Genomic DNA, 18,312 nt, shown 5'->3' with positions numbered 1-18,312 from the left:
TCGCTGTTTTAATAATGAAACTGTGACGGAAACACCTGCATGTGCAGAGGCAAGCTCTTCATGTGCCGCTAAGATTAGTCCTAACCTATGTTCCATGTTTGGGATTACTCTATCCCCCACTCCAGGGATTCGAGCAAAAGGAACTTTTTTCGCATCAGTTATATATGAGTACTTGAGGGGAAAGCCCTTCGGTAGTGTTCTACCGCTTTCTTTTATTGAAGTAGTGATTGCTTGCATTATTTCGCTGTCTATTTTCGTCTTTGAACGAGTAATAGCAGCTACGGAAGCCGTTTGCACAGCTGCCTCTGCAGTTTCATCAGCCAATGAATTCCCTTCAGCGTGAACGCCATCACGCTGATGACTCAGTGTATGGATAACATGAGTCTTTTGTAGTTCTTTCTGCAAAAGAACTACTTGTTCCCAAAGCATTTTATGCTTGATTGTGCCACCTTTTGAGTCTTTAAACCCATTCTGAACCCAGGTCTGCAAATATTCATTGTAAGACTGAACGCAGTAATACGAATCGCACACTACGAGTGTGGGGAATTCGCGATCTGTATTTTTCAGCGTCATCTTGAATGCCTGTAGTTCAGCTCGCTAAGCTGTACAGTCTCCCGAGACATTGAGTTGTGACCATAGGTCTGAATTTACCATTGTGCCAGCGGCCTTTAACAATCGCGCAAGCAGCACTGTAAGCTTGTTCGCCCCCATTCGTGGGCTGTGCTGATCCGTCTGTATATATTATACAGCCATACTGTTCTAGAGGCAGAATTTCAGTAGGGAGAGGACATTCTTGTTCGAATTGGAGAAATTCTTGTGTCCTCATGTAAGGGTCAAAAACGTATTCAACATCTGTTGCAGCAAGGAGAATTAACCCATTGTATCCATCTAGGATGTAGAGCTTTTGCATTTGGAATGCTTGCCTTCGTCACTGCGTCTAAGGCAGGTACAGGTGTAACAACTTTAATGAGTTTACCCTGTGCAAGGGCTATCTCCTTTGCTACAGCAGTCTGAACCGCTGTCAGAATTTTTTCAGTTGAAGTGAATTTCATTTCAGCTTGTGTGTACAAGTGTGACTTGTAAGCTATTGGTACCTTTTGACCTTCATTAAAGGTTAGGTATGTGAATCCGCATCTCCCTGGGATGATTCGGATTACAAGGTTGCGTACATTGTAGCGCGTTTGTAAGTGTGTTGTTGCCAACATGTCAGTTTGTACTGAACGTAAAATTTCTGTGTGTTTTTGAGTCCAATTAGTAGGTTTGAAATCAGGTTTGATTTGATTAATTCGTAGAGAGGTTTAACCCTTTCTGCGTAACTCAGAATGCAAATTCTTCCAAAGTTTAGGAATCCTAGAATGGACTGTAGGTTTTGCAGCGTTTTTGGAGTTTGGAGCAGCGCACATTTTTCTAAAGAGTTTGCTGCCAGGCTTTTGCCTTCACTCGAAAGTTTGTATCCTAAGAATAGGACATTGAGGTGGGCAATTCAAGATGTATTAAAATTGAATGTATACCCTTCTGAGGCAAACCCAAGTATAACGGTGTTCACTCTGTTCAAGTGCTTGTCCAAATCATCATCATCTGTAAGGTAGATGTCATCGACATAAGATAATGCCTCATCATCAAACATTTGTAGTAACTGTTACTCTAGCTGAAAATAATCCTGGACTATTCTTGAATCCCTGGGGGAGACGGTAAAATTGTCGCTGTGTCCCCATGATTGAGAAAGCGGTCAAGTACCTGCTTTCTGGTGCAATGTTTTGACAGAAGAAACCGTTTGAAATGTCTAATGTCGTTTTGCATTTTTTGCGCACGATGTTATTCATCAGTGCTGCACTGTGTGCATTTTGTACTGCAAAAGTTTTGCTACAAGAGTTTAAATGTCTGTAGTCCAAAACTAGACGATATGCATTGTCTGGTTTGGAGACAGGAAGTAAAGGATTGTTCATTGACGAGGTGCATGTTTCAATCAACCCTTGGTTTTCAAGTTGATCTAAGATCTCCCTGAATTGCTTTTTAGCTTCCTGCTTTACTGGATACTGCCTCTGAGCAGTAGGTTGATTTTTTAACTGGATTCTTTGGCAAGGAGAATCCTCATCCCATCCCACATGATTTTTATATAATGCTGGAGCCTGGGCCACAGCCCATTTTCTGGCTTAGGTGTATTTTTTATGAATAGGAATATGATTAGAGAAGGCTGGCATAATGATTTCTTTGCCATGTGGGCACTCTCTAACAAATTCAGGTGGCCAGTCGTTTTCAGCTAGAAGGATGTCATAACCCTTAGATAGTTTTTCCCAAAAGAGTGCTTTAATTTTCCTAGTTATATCCCCCTCTATCCGGAGCGTTACTTCATATAACTTATGGGGTACACTAACCCTGGTGTCGGCAGTTTCAACCTGAATGTATTCATTCAGATCCACTGTCTCCAGATGATCCTTCAGGATCCTGCGAGCTATGGTGACCTCTGCTGCGCTGTCAGCATTGTCTGGGCCTACTCCACGTTCTTGAGTTGTGTCACAGTCCTCTACGTGTAGTGCAATCCCCATTGGTAGGTAGATTGTTAGAATCCTGTGTTTCTCATGAGGTGTACTATCGGGAAATACTGCCTCTATTTGAGTAATTTTCTGGGCTAACCAGAATGGAATTTGTTCCCTTTTTGCGGGCAACTTACCGATTACTGACTGTATAGTCTGTGGTGTGATTTTGTTTGTGTTCCCCGGATGAGGGGTGTGCTTTGGAATTCTTACAGCTGGTTGGACTGTTAAAGTCCGCATGACATATTGTACCAATTGTCTATGTATTTTAATTAATTGTTTTAGCTGAGCTAACAGTTCTACATCTGTCATTCTTTCAATGTCAGGATGAGGTGTATAGCTGGCTAATACCGGCCATGTAGCTCCTGGTCTACCTAGAGGACCGAGCCTGGTAATGTGATTTTGATGTTGTAGGGCGCCATTAAACTAGAGCTTTTGCTCTTGGTAAGTTAGTGGAATTTCAACATCCTCGAAAGGAACGTATTCCGCTGGAGGTTCCGCTTTTTTATAGTAGTGTAACTCATGTGTTACTGGATTTGCTTGTGGGAAGACAATCCATGAATAGAATACCTCTGTCTGCCGATATTCATTTGCCTCTATCACAAATATTACTTTACCACCTCTCGATGATACTCCTTTATTTATGAGTTTGTAAGTTATAATTTTCCTTACATTTGCCGGGATGTGTATAACATCTGGGTCATTTTGTTGGAGACCGGTCTCGTCTAGGTTTTGTGCATGTGCTGCTGTTGCAGCTCTAGCTAACTCTATGTCACTCCGTCATTTTTTATGAAGGTTTGCAGAGCAAGTTTCAAGGAAATCAAGATAAGGTGCACAATATTTTGGAACACTGTATCCTTCAAGGTTGAACAAAACCAAAAACTAATACATAGGATTTTTCATCCTATTCAGTTTGAGGCGGATATTTTATCCTGTAACCCACTCCAGACATCTATTGGAGTATTTTATGGGAAAAATGGGTCTTTGTGAAAAGCACGACTGAGTTACTCTAGTATCTAGCGTTAAATTAGTGCCTTACCAAACGTTGAGCGCCATGTAGTGTAGTTCCTATATTCCCAATAGGCGCTGCGCATTGGAATAATGCTGTCATGTTCTGGGGTGTTCCTATCTGCAGGAAGCGTTCTGGCGTCCATGCGGAGGAGACGCTACTCTGTTGTTGGGCGATGCACACTTCCGGGTTTCGAAGTCAGCAGTCTAGCTGTTCTTCGAGGCGGCCGGCATCGCAGAAGCGCTTCCGGGGGAAACCACTTAAGACCCGTGGTTTCCGCCCGCTAGGCGCTTTGGATTCAGGATCCATCGGCGTTGAAGCTCCGGAGCCTTCGTGTCTGTCCTGGACCGGCCTGCTTTCACCCACGCTGTCGGGTAAGGCACTTGCAATCCCCACCACAGGAAGCGTGAGTAACCGACTGCCCCAGTCGCGCTCACGCTAGAGGAACCAGTTGCATTGTTTCCTCCTGAGTCAATGCGCTTCGCCCCATGCAATTCTCAGGGGCCACTGTTATTTGTTTATCTGCGCTATTTGCGCTTTGATGATTTTGTTTAGGGGGGACATTGCCAACGCGCAGGAGCGCTTGCATTACGTTTATTTTCCTTGCTGATTTTGTTTAGGGGGGACATTGCCAACGCGCAGGAGCGCTTGCATTACGTTTGTTTTCCTTGCTGATTTTGTTTAGGGGGGACATTGCCAACGCGCAGGAGCGCTTGCCATACGTTATTTTTTCCTTGCTGATTTTGTTCAAAGAGACATTGCTAACGCGCAGGAGCGCTTGTTTTACTTTATACCTCCTTGCTGATTTTGGTTTATGGGCACACCGCGAACGCGCAGGAGCGCAGCTTTTCTTACCTTCCACGCCATTGGCGCTTTGCTGATTTTTCTTTCACCACGCTGGGAACCTTATGCTGATGGTCTCCTGGACTTTCCCTACAGGTACTTGTCAATTAGGTATATGTAAACTAACAAGCGATTTTGACTGAATGCTGGTGTTCTGTAGTAATAGGAGGCTCTTGTTTCCCTATAAAGTGGTTGTGTACATGGTGGTACTCAAACAGAGGAAGCCTCAGTCTCAAGCCGCCCAGCTCATCCCAGTGTATATAGTTGGCTGCCTTCCCCGTGCCCATCAACGTCCCTAACCTGTGTTAGCCAGTTTGGGAGGTCAGGTGGGTACGGTGGTGGTGGCTCATGTCGTCTCTGCAGGATTACCTTACAAGTCACAGGTAAGACTTGTGGGGCCATTGACATATATCCTGTAGATAAGACGTTGGACTGAGGTTGACTAGGTCTCTACCGACTATACTAGACTTAATTGCGTGTGCCAGCTAGCTCAGAGGTCACTAGAAACTTTCTCGAATTCACAAGAAGGGATTAGTCTCTGACAACCGCATAAACATGACAACTTTGTTTCCCCAAGATAAAACGTATCTTCAGAGTCGAGGAAACAATAGATAGATATTTCACTCAGTCAATCGTGCATGCTTCGTTTCACTAGAGATGCAGAGAAATAGATAGAAGGGCGTTTTCAATAAAAAAGATTTATTGAACAGTCTTCTTTCTCAAGCATAAGAAATGAACTGCTACAATCGTAACCCTGTTTGTAAAATATAATGCGTACAGTATAAATAATAGAATAAAATAATACTGTAAGAGCATTGTACGGTTCCTAAACCATATAAAAATACATACATAAATAACAGAGGCTAAAAGTACTCAACTGGTGCTTATAAAGTACGCCTACCCTGGTGTACCTAACCAAAGCTTAGTATGAGGGAAGAAGTAAATGAGGTGTAGCATAAATGTAGTATTCTTTTGCCAAGAATCTGCCCAAGATTTCTCTAATAGTCTAATCAGCTCCGTACCTTAGTTTAGAAGGGAGCAGGCTGGTCTCTGGACTCGATTTCCCAACAACCCGCAAGGGTAGCTTGGAAACACTGGAGCTGGATTTCTCGGCAGGAGAAAAGACAGCGTCTCTCTCAGTGTGTCTGCTGGAGGGTCGGCTTCCTTCGGCACTTGCTGTAGAAGTCTGCGTCAGGCAAGTAGATATTCGAACTGCTCCAAACCACTGTGTGTTTGTTTGGGCAAGAGTGGGCATATTTATAACTTGAAGGTGCCTGGTTTGACGTATGGTTGGACATAATAACGTCATCAAAGAGTCTCAGTTCTTTTGACAACTCCATGAGTTCTTGGATAAATCAGTGCTCAAGCAAGGGGAAGTCCCTGACTGCTGAAGGCGGGTTTTTCCAAGAAATCGTTGTGGATTTTCGGAACTAGTGGAAGTAGCCCTGCCGTATTTGGACTGCATGAGCTATGCCTAAATATGGTTATGATTTCTATGCCTATATAAGGCTATAGTGATTTATACCAATATAAGGGCATGAATCGGGAAACTTACAATAGGGTCCTAAAATAATACATAACAGGGGGAGCTAGAGGAGGGGATGGGTACAGGGCACGGCACAATTGTGCAACATTTTTCACATGAAAAGGCACAAATTTGAATATACTTATCACATATAATGCGGAATTACACTTGGCTGAAGCAATAGAGGCTGAAGGAAACCTCAATACATTTTGGTCGGTTAACTAGTTAGGGCAATCACCGGATGTTTTTTAAATGGGTATTTGAATAGTTACACTGAATGTTTGTGGGTTGAATGATCGCCTCAAGAGACAACGGGTGGTTACTCTATTGAGAACTGTGTGTGTAGACTTTGTGTGTCTCCAGGAAACGCACATCGAGGGAGCAAAAGGGTCTCTACTAGAACAGTTAGGGTTTCACTTGCTCGCATATTCGAAACAGGGGGCTAGGACCAGAGGAGTGGCTATATTATCAAAACGTAAGAATGTTACAATAAGGAAGAAACTTGAAGATCAGTGGGGCAGATGGGTGCTGGAGGAATGTTTGCTTGATGGTGATTGGGTTACTTTGGGGTCAATCTATGGTTTAACGGAAGACGATCCTGAGATCTTTGATTTTCTAGATTTGGACCTGGCCACATGGTCCCCATGTATTGTTCTTGCTGGGGATTTTAACATTAATGGGGCAGGGGGACTTGGTTTGGATTCCAGTGGGAGACATCAGGGTCGGAAGAAGAGAGTTTGCCAAGCAATTGTTAGTCTCGCAAGGAATAATGGATTGGCGGATGTATGGGGAAGTTTAAAACCTAAGGATCAAGGGTTTACTTACTACTCGGCTCCCCACAAGGAGTGCGTCAGGCTGGATTTTTTTTTTATCAAACTCTCTTTTATCCAAATTGGAAATTGAAAGACTCCCCCGGGTCATTTCTAACCATAATCCTCTGATTTTAACCTTAGATATAGCAACAAGATGTAGGCTGGGGCGGATGTGGACTTTTGAGAGAGGGTTGTTGAAAGATGATAACTACACCCGACACATTGGATTAAAGGTTTTTGGGATATTAATAGGGGTAGCACTGCACCAGGAATTGTTTGGGATGCCTTTAAGGCGGGTGTTCAGGGGGAGACAGTAAGCTTTAGCACCTTTAAACAGAAGCAAGAGCGGTTAAAGATGGCAGAATTAACCAGGGTGTTATTAAATGCTGAAGAGGAGTTGACTCACTGCGTGATAACAGGTGTACCGCTAGACCAGGTACTTATTACAGTAGCTAGGGCAAAAGCAGAGGCAGATCAGAATATAGCTACTAAGGCCGCCAAAATCTTTTTAGCAAACAAACAGAGAGCGGTGTTACGAGTTTAGTGAATCAGTGGGCCGCACACTAGCGGTTCGTGCTAGACAGAAAGAAGCTACAGGTGAAGTGAAGGAAATCACGGACACTGCTGGGCGACTCTTTACAGACCCGGAAGGGATACGTGAAGTCTTTAGACAGTTCTACCTCACACTATATGACGAGGCGCAAGCAAAAGACCCCTTTGAAATACAGGCATACTTGCAGGATATTCCAGTGTCTACTCTTCCTGAGGAGGAGGGGAAGAGATTAGATGCACCCTTGGAGCCAGAAGAGATTATGGCCGCCCTTTTAAGTCTCCCCACTGGTAAAGCAGCAGGGCCAGACCAGATTCCAATTTAATTTTTTTTAACTTTCTGGGATTTAATTAGTCAGGATTTAATTACTACAATACCGCAGGCACAATCAGGGGCATCTATACCAGGTACCTGGGCAGGGGCAGATATAGTGATTATTCTAAAGAAAGGAAAGCCACCTGCAGAACTAGGATCATACAGGCCAATCATGCTCATGAACGCGGACGCGAAGATTTTTTCTAAAGCATTGGCACTCAGGTTTGCAAAGATAATAGGTACACTGGTGAGCATTAATCAACATGGCTTTATCCCAGGAAGAGGCACGACGGATCATACACGCAAGGTTATTACCTTATTCGATGCCATGGAAGTCTCAGGAGATCCGATGGCAGTTATGCTACTAGATGCCGAGAAAGCATTCGATCGGGTCTCCTGGGACTTCCTATGGTTCATTTTATAACGATCCGGTTTTGGGGAGGGTTTCATTAAAGCAATACAAGTATTATATGCAGCCCCTACAGCTCGAATTCGAGTGAATGCAGGATATACAATGCCATTCCAGATTAAGCGAGGCACGAAGCAGGGTTGTTTGTGTTCTCCACTCCTATTTGCCATGTATATGGACTCTTTAATTCGCAGAATGGAGTTGAATGGCAGCATTCCCCCATTAGATACTCATAGGGGACATTGCAAGATCTTGCCATATGCTGATGACGTGGTGGTCATCACCCCAGATCCCACAGAGGCTATAAGACAGGTGGAGGCAGAAGCCTTGCGCTTTGGTCAGGTCTCAGGATATGCCTTGAACACCTTTAAGATGCAAATCATTAAGAATGGGAATGTAGAATGCTCCGATCCTAGTGTGGCTCAGTCAGGAATTTATTTAGGGGTAACCATTACCGCGAATTTGGATAGTTTAGTGGAGGTAAATATAGCGCCAATAATCAATAGAGTTAAGAAAGATCAGGATAGATTGCGCAATCTATACCTCTCCATAGTAGGGTGCACCAATATTGTCAAGATGATCCTCCTCCCGAAGTTCCTTTATCTATTTAGGGCAATCCCGCTCATGTTCGAAGCAAAGTGGTTCACTATTTTAGAACACATGATAAACAGGTTCGTTTGGGCACATGGCAAGACTAGAAGAGCATTGAGGTACATGTCACTTCCTAGGGAGAGAGAAGGGTGGGCCTTTCCCGACTTAAAACTGTACTATTGGGCAGCAGCCCTACAATATATGACTGGTTTATTGGGGGGAGCGGAGACAGGAGGGGAGCTATATATGCTTTGGTCTTGGGTGCTGAGGCAGAGAACGCCTTTCTGAAATGTACTGACCCTAGTTACTTCAAAAGAACCAAATTCAAAACTGCGATTGCAGCACACAATATCTGGAAGGCTTTCATGAAAACAATTGGCCTGGGGAGGTATAATGCGTATACTAGACTGATTGGTAACCCTACATTCCCTCTGGAGATATTCTCAGATGCTGTGTTTGTAGAATTGGGGAAGCAGGGAATAAGGAAGTTGGGAGATATGATGGGGGCACAGGGAATGATGCATTTCTCTGATATCTGGACAGCATATGGTCTTGACTCAAGGAATTAAAAAAAAATTTTTACAAGTTAGAAGTTTCATAGTGGCAAAAAAAAGTAGGACCAGCTGGGTTTGGAAAGAACTCAATCTTGGAAGTCATTCAAGATGGAGTTGATTGTACGATAAAGAGATTTTATGCCGAACTGATTGAATGTAAGCAAGATGACCTGGAGACAAATTGGCACATAAGTTAGGTATAGGGCAGGAATGCTTCAGTGTGTCACTGGACCTGGGGCAGAGAATTTTATGCTCAGCGGCCCTTCAGGCACAGCATTACAAAACAATCTTCTCATTGTATTATACACCTGCAAGGATTGCGCAATGGGGAGGGACAAATGGAAGTAAATGCCCTCGCTGTGACAGCCTTGAGGCTGATATAGTACATATCTTCGCCACATGCCCACATTTACAACCAACCCGGGATGCTATAGAAGCATTTTTTAAAAGGTCACGGAGAATAGAAATTACATTAACATCACCAATAATCTTGCTTGGGGTAAACAATGATGCCAGGCAGGCACAATTCGGCTATTTTATATTTGAAGCTATGGCAGTTCTGCGGATGTGCATTGCCTCTGCATGGCTTGATCGACTTCCACCCACTTTTCTTCAATGGCTGGCCAAACTCTTGTCGGCTTATAATCTTGAGAAGGCAATCTATGCAAGGAGGGCAAAAGGGGAAGGAAATTAGGATTACAAATATGGGAACTCATAAAAAGATGGAAGGAAAGCCAACCCTAGTTAGTTTTGTTTGTTTATTATTTGAGAGCAATGTCGTAATGAATACGTGTGGTAACACTTCAAAATAATTTGTTTGCTTCAGCTTATGTATGTTTATATGTATGTTTATGTGTATATATATATATATATATATATATATATATATATATATATATATATATATATATATATATATATGTACTTTGGTCTAAACATGGATATTGTATTGTGCTTATGATTTGCTGTGCCATGTACAAACAAGCATTAGAAATGCAATCGGGCTCGGATTTATTTGAGTTTGAGCTAATGGCATTGTAAATGCCAATGTCTTTTGCCATGTGTTATGGAGTGTGTGCATGTGGTGTGTAGTGGAAGTATCTTGGTTGAATTGTAATTTTACCAATGGTGGCATGCTGTGCTTTATATGAATATGTTTAAAAGTAAAGTGTACCATACTGCGATTGCTTGGTGGAAAAGTGCACTGCCGGCTGGAGGTGTGTGTGCCTGGTGGAAGGGTGCACTGACGGCTGGTGGGTGTGTGCTTGGTAAAAGCGTGCACAGATGGATGATGGTTGTTGGTGTTTGTGCATGGTGAAAGCATTCATTGACGGCTGGGGGTGTGTTGTTGTGTGTGTTGTTTTCTGTGTGCTGGTGAGTGTGTGGTGGTGAGTCTGTGGGGGTGAGCCTGGGGAGTGAGTGTGGTGGTGAGTGTGTTGTGTTGAGTGGTGACAAGTGTGTGGTGTTGAGAGACTGAGGTGTGTGGTTATGTGTGTGTGGTGTATGTTTGTGTGGTGTTTTCTGCACACTCACACACTGCCCCTACACATTCACACACTGCTCACCCGCACACTCCCAATGTCACCCTGCATAGTCACACACTGTTTACCCTGCACACTCATTCTGCACACTCACACAATGTGCACCCTGACACACTGTCTCTGCAGTCACTTTGCACTCACTGTCACTCTGCACCCCCTGTCACTCTGCACTCTGCACCCGCTGTCACTCTGCACCCGCTGTCACTCTGCACTCACTGTCACTCTGCACTCACTGTCACTCTGCACTCACTGTCACTCTGCACTCACTGTCACTCTGCACTCACTGTCACTCTGCACTCACTGTCACTCTGCACTCACTGTCACTCTGCTGTCACTCTGCACTCACTGTCACTCTGCTGTCACTCTGCACTCACTGTCACTCTGCACTCACTGTCACTCTGCACCCACTGTCACTCTGCACCCACTGTCACTCTGCACTCACTGTCACTCTGCACCCACTGTCACTCTGCACCCACTGTCACTCTGCACCCACTGTCACTCTGCACTCACTGTCACTCTGCACTCACTGTCACTCTGCACTCACTGTCACTCTGCACTCACTGTCACTCTGCACTCACTGTCACTCTGCACTCACTGTCACTCTGCACTCACTGTCACTCTGCTCTCACTGTCACTCTGCACTCACTGTCACTCTGCTGTCACTCTGCACTCACTGTCACTCTGCTGTCACTCTGCACTCACTGTCACTCTGCTGTCACTCTGCACTCACTGTCACTCTGCACTCACTGTCACTCTGCACTCACTGTCACTCTGCACTCACTGTCACTCTGCACTCACTGTCACTCTGCACTCACTGTCACTCTGCACTCACTGTCACTCTGCACTCACTGTCACTCTGCACTCACTGTCACTCTGCACTCACTGTCACTCTGCACTCACTGTCACTCTGCACTCACTCTGCACTCACTGTCACTCTGCACTCACTCTGCACTCACTCTGCACTCACTCTGCACTCACTCTGCACTCCCTGTCACTCTGCACTCCCTGTCACTCTGCACTCCCTGTCACTCTGCACTCCCTGTCACTCTGCACTCCCTGTCACTCTGCACTCCCTGTCACTCTGCACTCCCTGTCACTCTGCACTCCCTGTCACTCTGCACTCCCTGTCACTCTGCACTCCCTGTCACTCTGCACTCCCTGTCACTCTGCACTCCCTGTCACTCTGCACTCCCTGTCACTCTGCACTCCCTGTCACTCTGCACTCCCTGTCACTCTGCACTCCCTGTCACTCTCCTGTCACTCTGCACTCTCCTGTCACTCTGCACTCCCCTGTCACTCTGCACTCCCTGTCACTCTGCACTCCCTGTCACTCTGCACTCTCCTGTCACTCTGCACTCTCCTGTCACTCTGCACTCTCCTGTCACTCTGCACTCTCCTGTCACTCTGCACTCCCTGTCACTCTGCACTCCCTGTCACTCTGCACTCCCTGTCACTCTGCTGTCACTCTGCACTCCCTGTCACTCTGCTGTCACTCTGCACTCCCTGTCACTCTGCACACTCTGCACTCACTGTCACTCTGCACTCACTGTCACTCTGCACTCACTGTCACTCTGCACTCACTGTCACTCTGCACTCACTGTCACTCTGCACTCACTGTCACTCTGCTGTCACTCTGCACTCTCCTGTCACTCTGCACTCTCCTGTCACTCTGCACTCTCCTGTCACTCTGCACTCTCCTGTCACTCTGCACTCTCCTGTCACTCTGCACTCTCCTGTCACTCTGCACTCTCCTGTCACTCTGCACTCTCCTGTCACTCTGCACTCACTGTCACTCTGCACTCACTGTCACTCTGCACTCACTGTCACTCTGCACTCTCTGTCACTCTGCTGTCACTCTGCACTCCCTGTCACTCTGCTGTCACTCTGCACTCCCTGTCACTCTGCTGTCACTCTGCACTCCCTGTCACTCTGCACACTCTGCACTCACTGTCACTCTGCACTCACTGTCACTCTGCACTCACTGTCACTCTGCACTCACTGTCACTCTGCACTCACTGTCACTCTGCACTCACTGTCACTCTGCACTCACCGCCACTCTGCACTCACCGCCACTCTGCACTCACCGCCACTCTGCACTCACCGCCACTCTGCACTCACCCCCACTCTGCACCCCCACTCTGCACCCCCACTCTGCACCCCCACTCTGCACCCCCACTCTGCACCCCCACTCTGCACCCCCACTCTGCACCGCCACTCTGCACCGCCACTCTGCACTCTGCACCCCCACTCTGCACCCCCACTCTGCACCGCCACTCTGCACCGCCACTCTGCACCGCCACTCTGCACCGCCACTCTGCACCGCCACTCTGCACTCTGCACCGCCACTCTGCACCGCCACTCTGCACCGCCACGCTGCACCCCCACTCTGCACCCCCACTCTGCACCCCCACTCTGCACCCCCACTCTGCACCCCCACTCTGCACCCCCACTCTGCACCCGCACCGCCACGCTGCACCGCCACGCTGCACCGCCACGCTGCACCGCCACGCTGCACCGCCACGCTGCACGGCCGCACCGCCACTCTGCACCGCCACTCTGCACCGCCACTCTGCACCGCCACTCTGCACCGCCACTCTGCACCGCCACTCTGCACCGCCACTCTGCACCGCCACTCTGCACCGCCACTCTGCACCGCCACTCTGCACCGCCACTCTGCACCGCCGCACCGCCACTCTGCACCGCCACTCTGCACCGCCACTCTGCACCGCCACTCTGCACCGCCACTCTGCACCGCCGCACCCCCACTCTGCACCCCCACTCTGCACCCCCACTCTGCACCCCCACTCTGCACCGCCACTCTGCACCGCCACTCTGCACTCTGCACCGCCACTCTGCACTCTCAAACTGCACTCTCAACTCTCAATCTCCACTCTGCACTCTCAATCTGCACTCTCATACTGCACTCTCATACTGCACTCTCATACTGCACTCTCATACTGCACTCTCATACTGCACTCTCATACTGCACTCTCATACTGCACTCTCATACTGCACTCTCATACTGCACTCTCATACTGCACTCTCAATCTGCACTCTCAATCTGCACTCTCAATCTGCACTCTCAATCTGCACTCTCAATCTGCACTCTCAATCTGCACTCTCACAATTGTCATATACACGTATGTGAGTGTGACAGGAGCAAGGCGGTCATGTTTTCTGCCCCCAAGACCACTGTAATCAGATGCTTTACTGTCTGCTAGAATAGTGCAACTACTCCATATAAACAGTCCTGAAGAATTCCAGTTACACTTCTGAAAGGGGAAACCTGTTGACAGACAGCCTTTAGAGCGAAAGACAGTTCCCCCCAGCTTATCCCAGATTTGCTGCTTTTATGAACACTACACATAAACTTTGAGAATGCTATTAGGCTTTCAACGTCTTGCCCCTTATTAAAAAAATATTATAGTATGCCACTTGTAGTATGTCATTGCTCTGCATTGTGCTGCTTTGGCATTTCATCTTGAAAAAATACTTTTGGATTGTCTTAAGATATGTAAAAAAAATATACACAAACCTTGAACACCTAAAGAGTGATATTTAAAGAGGAATGAAAGTGAATCTCTGAACTATATGAAACCAGTCAAAAGGTTCCTATCTCCCAATTCCGATAGATGCTTGCTTTTAGAAAAAAGATTTTGTAAAACATTCTCAGGAGTCTCAAACAGAAAGCAAACAGTTCTAAAAGGCGCTGCCTGCCAGCTTGCTATTCATTACCTCAGCTCCGAAAACAAAAGCTGCTTCAAAGAAACACATAATATACCTCAGCTCCGAAAACAAAAGCTGCTGCAAAGAAACACATAATAAACTCGAGAGAACAATTCCATTCACACCGGCCACGGACCATTCCAGAAAAAAAATGAAACTGAGATTAAAAGAACAGCCCATGACAGAACGTCAGACTCTTGTTCTTGAACTAATGAAGCCCTTTCCCGGCCTGGCATGGAGCAGCTGCGCGCTGAGCGCTGCTGAATGGTGAACGCGCCCGGCCATCTGGATTCACTTACGGAGGCACCCTGACAGCTCCTAATTATAATTAATGTACTTCTTTGCGCGCACACGAACGAAAAATGCCCAACATGGAGTCCGAAAACTACATTTACCCTATCACTTCAAGCCTATTAAAACGACACCACAACGAAGACGAATCACTGGCCAGATGACAGAACACACTAAGGAATGTGTGGAATTTGTCTCGCCAAAGCCCTAGGAGATACTTTTTTTTTCTCTTCTTAAACATTAGGATCTCGAAACTCCTCCCACTTACGTGGGCGGAGGCCTCGCCCTAAAAAGGGGGAAATACTTTAACAAAAAATAAAAAAAAATTAAAAAAAGCATTGCAAATGCTTGTTGTTTTTGCTAATCCTGTTTTGGCAAGAATGCTTCTTTTTTTCAATTTTTGCCCATTCGTGAATACATAGGCAAAAAAAACAGGCAATGCCACTGAAGGGCACGATATATTAGAGTTGCCATTGCTTGTTTATGTGGCAAACTCTACATCTATTGTAACTTTAAGGTCCATTGAAAATTCTAGGTTTTCATTAAACCAACAGATGTGAACTTTTTTTTTTTTTTAAATAGCACTCTATAAAAACATTTCCCCATTTTGTAGCATTGAAAAACGTCGACCTTCCTGTTAAATATTTTAACAGTCTCAGAAGGATGAAATGCTCAAAAGTAGTGTCCTACAGATTACAGGTGAACCTGGCAGACGTACCGTACTTGCACTGATATCTAACTATAGACACATGCGTTTCATGTGACACACGTAGAATGATCAACAGAATGGACTTTAACTGTCATGATAAAACTTTTTTTATGAAGTGCTGCAGATTAACTCACAGTAGGAAGAAAATAAAATAATCGGCTGCTAAAATATCTGTTATTTCACTGTATATATAACATTTTCGCTTTCTTTGACAGGCCAAAATTCTTTAAAGTGGGTGTGCGTCATTTCGATGTATGACTCCAAATTACACCCAATAGGAGTTTGCATACTCTGTCTTTTGTTGTAACAGGAGAGCACGACAATACCATGCTCTTATTTCATGGCTGTCTGGGAAAAATTCATTTCCATTCCTACTGATTTTCACACATATACTTTCACAAGGGAGTCTTTCCGGTCTAAAACACACACACAAAGGGCACACTTTTATTGTGAACGGGCTTTAGGCAGGCCACAGGTCTCCCTTGAAGGGCCTGGCTCTCAGTAACATCTGCTAAAGGTGCTTAGTTAGATCTTTTACTCATCCCAAACCTCATTTTACTACTATGATTTTCCTAATCCCTTTCTAGAGACTCTACCCTCCTGCATCTCTCTTTTTACTCATCCCAAGGCTCATCTTACAACTATGATCTCCCAAATAACACTTTATAGACTCTTCCATCCCTCCATTACCCTTTTCTATCCAATTGAAAAACGTGCATGTCCACCGCTCAAATTAACACATATTTCCCTATTCTAATACACCAATAATCCTTTTTGAGTTCCGGAGTAGCGCGGTACTCACCAAAAAGCGCTTTGACGCCTCGTCAGTTGTAGTAAGCGCTATATAAATACAATTAAGAAATAACGGTTTTCTACAGTATTACAAGCCCTTTCGTGACAGTAATACCGTCATGCATTAAAAAGTAGCTAGATAATAATGCTAATGAACCCAGCGTGGCACAGGATACTCAATAACATGTTAAGATAAAGCAGTCGACCTAACCACGTGATGTGTTCCTCACATGCCACATAATTCCTGTAGTCAATGTCACAAACACCCTCACGCTACAATCCTCAGTGTTGTTCATATAAACTTATTGGCAAGTCGTGCCTTCTTTTCCTTATGCAGCGCATTGCTTCGTCGTCGCCTATCAATGAAAGTATCATCAGACTCTCCCCATAAACGATAGCGGATAACAAACTTTACTAACAGGCATGAATACACGGATTTCAAGTTTGTGCTAGGCAAATGCTGACCTGGCCGTTTACACACAGCATTCTTCTTTCTCTCATTACTAACCTAAACAAAGTGGGCAGCGTACACGCAAGCATAAAATTGTGCTTTCAAGGCAGACAGGAGATTGAGCTCTGTGGACATCTCTATAGGCAGGGGGCGTCACCCTGAGGCTGCATTACTGGCGCTTACCTTGCTGTCGTCCATAGGGCCCTGAACTCTGCGCTGCTACGGCAGCTGCCGTCTTTAAACTTCCCACTCACAACCGCTGAGTGCACCTGCACAGACCCACTCTGAATCTTCCAGAAGCCTGCCGGCCCCTGCCTCTAAACCGTGCGAAGTCCTTCTTCTCTCTTTAAAAGAATACCCCTGCTGTTTGTTTACAATCTGACACAGCGAGAAAATATGTCCGAGCAGGAAGTAGGATGCGCGCAGGTAGTTCTGGGAGTGTGAGTCTTTTCTCTATTCACTAAAGTAGAACGAACATGAGGGGGCGTCATTTTGAACTGCAACTCCCAGCAGCCAGCCCTAGAAAAGCGGAAACCAGCGGTGGCTGGGAACGTTAGTTCCCTAATGCTCTGTATTCTAAATTGCGACTGCGAGTAGGCAGATAGAGAGGGCTCAGTCACGCTTGAGAACGGCACAACACTTTGATTTTGGATATTATAGACCGGTCCTTCAGCAAGCAACAGTCTGAATTACTGGAAATGACATATGCAAAGCTCTCAAGTTTCCCATTTTCACGGTTGAGAAGCTCATCTATTTTAGTTTTTTTGTGCAGTTTTTAATAGCGTGAAATCGATCCGAAGGTATCGAAGCCCTTTACATGAGCACCAGTTACCTCCATGGCAAATTCATTTTTGGTAGGCTCGGGGAGATTAAGTGATTTTCCCAGGTTTTTGAGCCAACGCCGAGGCTGGAACCTGCTTCCACAGCTCCCCCGCTCTGGCCGTTGGAATTTGATTGGGAGGGCGCTGATAATTCCTCATAAGTTAATTAAAACATGCAAGTGTTTTAAATATCATAATTCTTACCAGCTGTCAGAAGGTTTCCGTTTGTCATACACATAGCTCAATTCACGGTCAGCGAGGGTTGCTAAGTTTTCACTGTGCTATTGTTTGCCATTTCTTTGTTTTTAGGTTGGCATGAGTGACATTTGAATTCTTATACGTGCCACTTAATTGTGACTAGAACAAAGCATTAATTTCCTCTACTTGTATAATCTAATCGTCTAGAAACTGGCTTTGTTTTTACAGCAAAGTAATCAAATAGAAAAGCGAAGGCATACAATGCATAGTTGCCAACTTTCCCGGTTTTGCCGGGACAGTCCCGACAAGTTGTAGACTGTCCCGGGTAATATTGTTGCAGAAACTGTTCTTCTTTATCACACACAGGTACGCAAACAAGAACAATGTGCTCTCCTTATTTGTACTCCGTTCGTCTGGACCAGTTGTGGATTCACCCTGGCACGACCTCGTCCCCCCCCCTCCCCTCCCCAATTGTGTTTTCAGCAGGAATAGCGCTTTTGAATTACATTTTCTGATTTTCAAAAAAGGGCACTTCCTGCTTCAGCGGTCTTCTGCTGGTTCTGCTAGACCCTCACGCAGAGATGGCCTTTGCACAGATTGCACCCACAGCAATGGCAAATTTTGCACACTTCCTGATGATC

The 18,312-nt window shown here is 45.6% G+C and overlaps 1 protein-coding gene across 2 annotated transcripts in view; it reads right to left on the bottom strand.

Moving 5' to 3' along the window:
• Positions 1–17,060, bottom strand: part of CREBL2 (cAMP responsive element binding protein like 2) — a 383,473-nt gene extending 366,413 nt beyond the window's left edge. The window contains exon 1 of one of the 2 annotated variants that reach the window (XM_078673549.1): positions 16,836–17,060. In XM_078673549.1, the coding sequence (XP_078529675.1) occupies positions 16,836–16,850 (15 nt within the window). In that variant the 5' untranslated portion in view covers positions 16,851–17,060. The remainder of the gene's footprint in view (positions 1–16,835) is intronic. The other variant, XM_078673555.1, reaches the window with a different exon arrangement.
• Between the last annotated feature and the right edge of the window lie 1,252 nt (positions 17,061–18,312).

The sequence above is a fragment of the Lissotriton helveticus genome, chromosome 1_1 (assembly GCF_964261635.1).
Source record: "Lissotriton helveticus chromosome 1_1, aLisHel1.1, whole genome shotgun sequence".
NCBI classification, from domain to species: Eukaryota; Metazoa; Chordata; class Amphibia; order Caudata; family Salamandridae; genus Lissotriton; species Lissotriton helveticus.
This window is presented reverse-complemented; position numbering and strand designations above follow the sequence as displayed.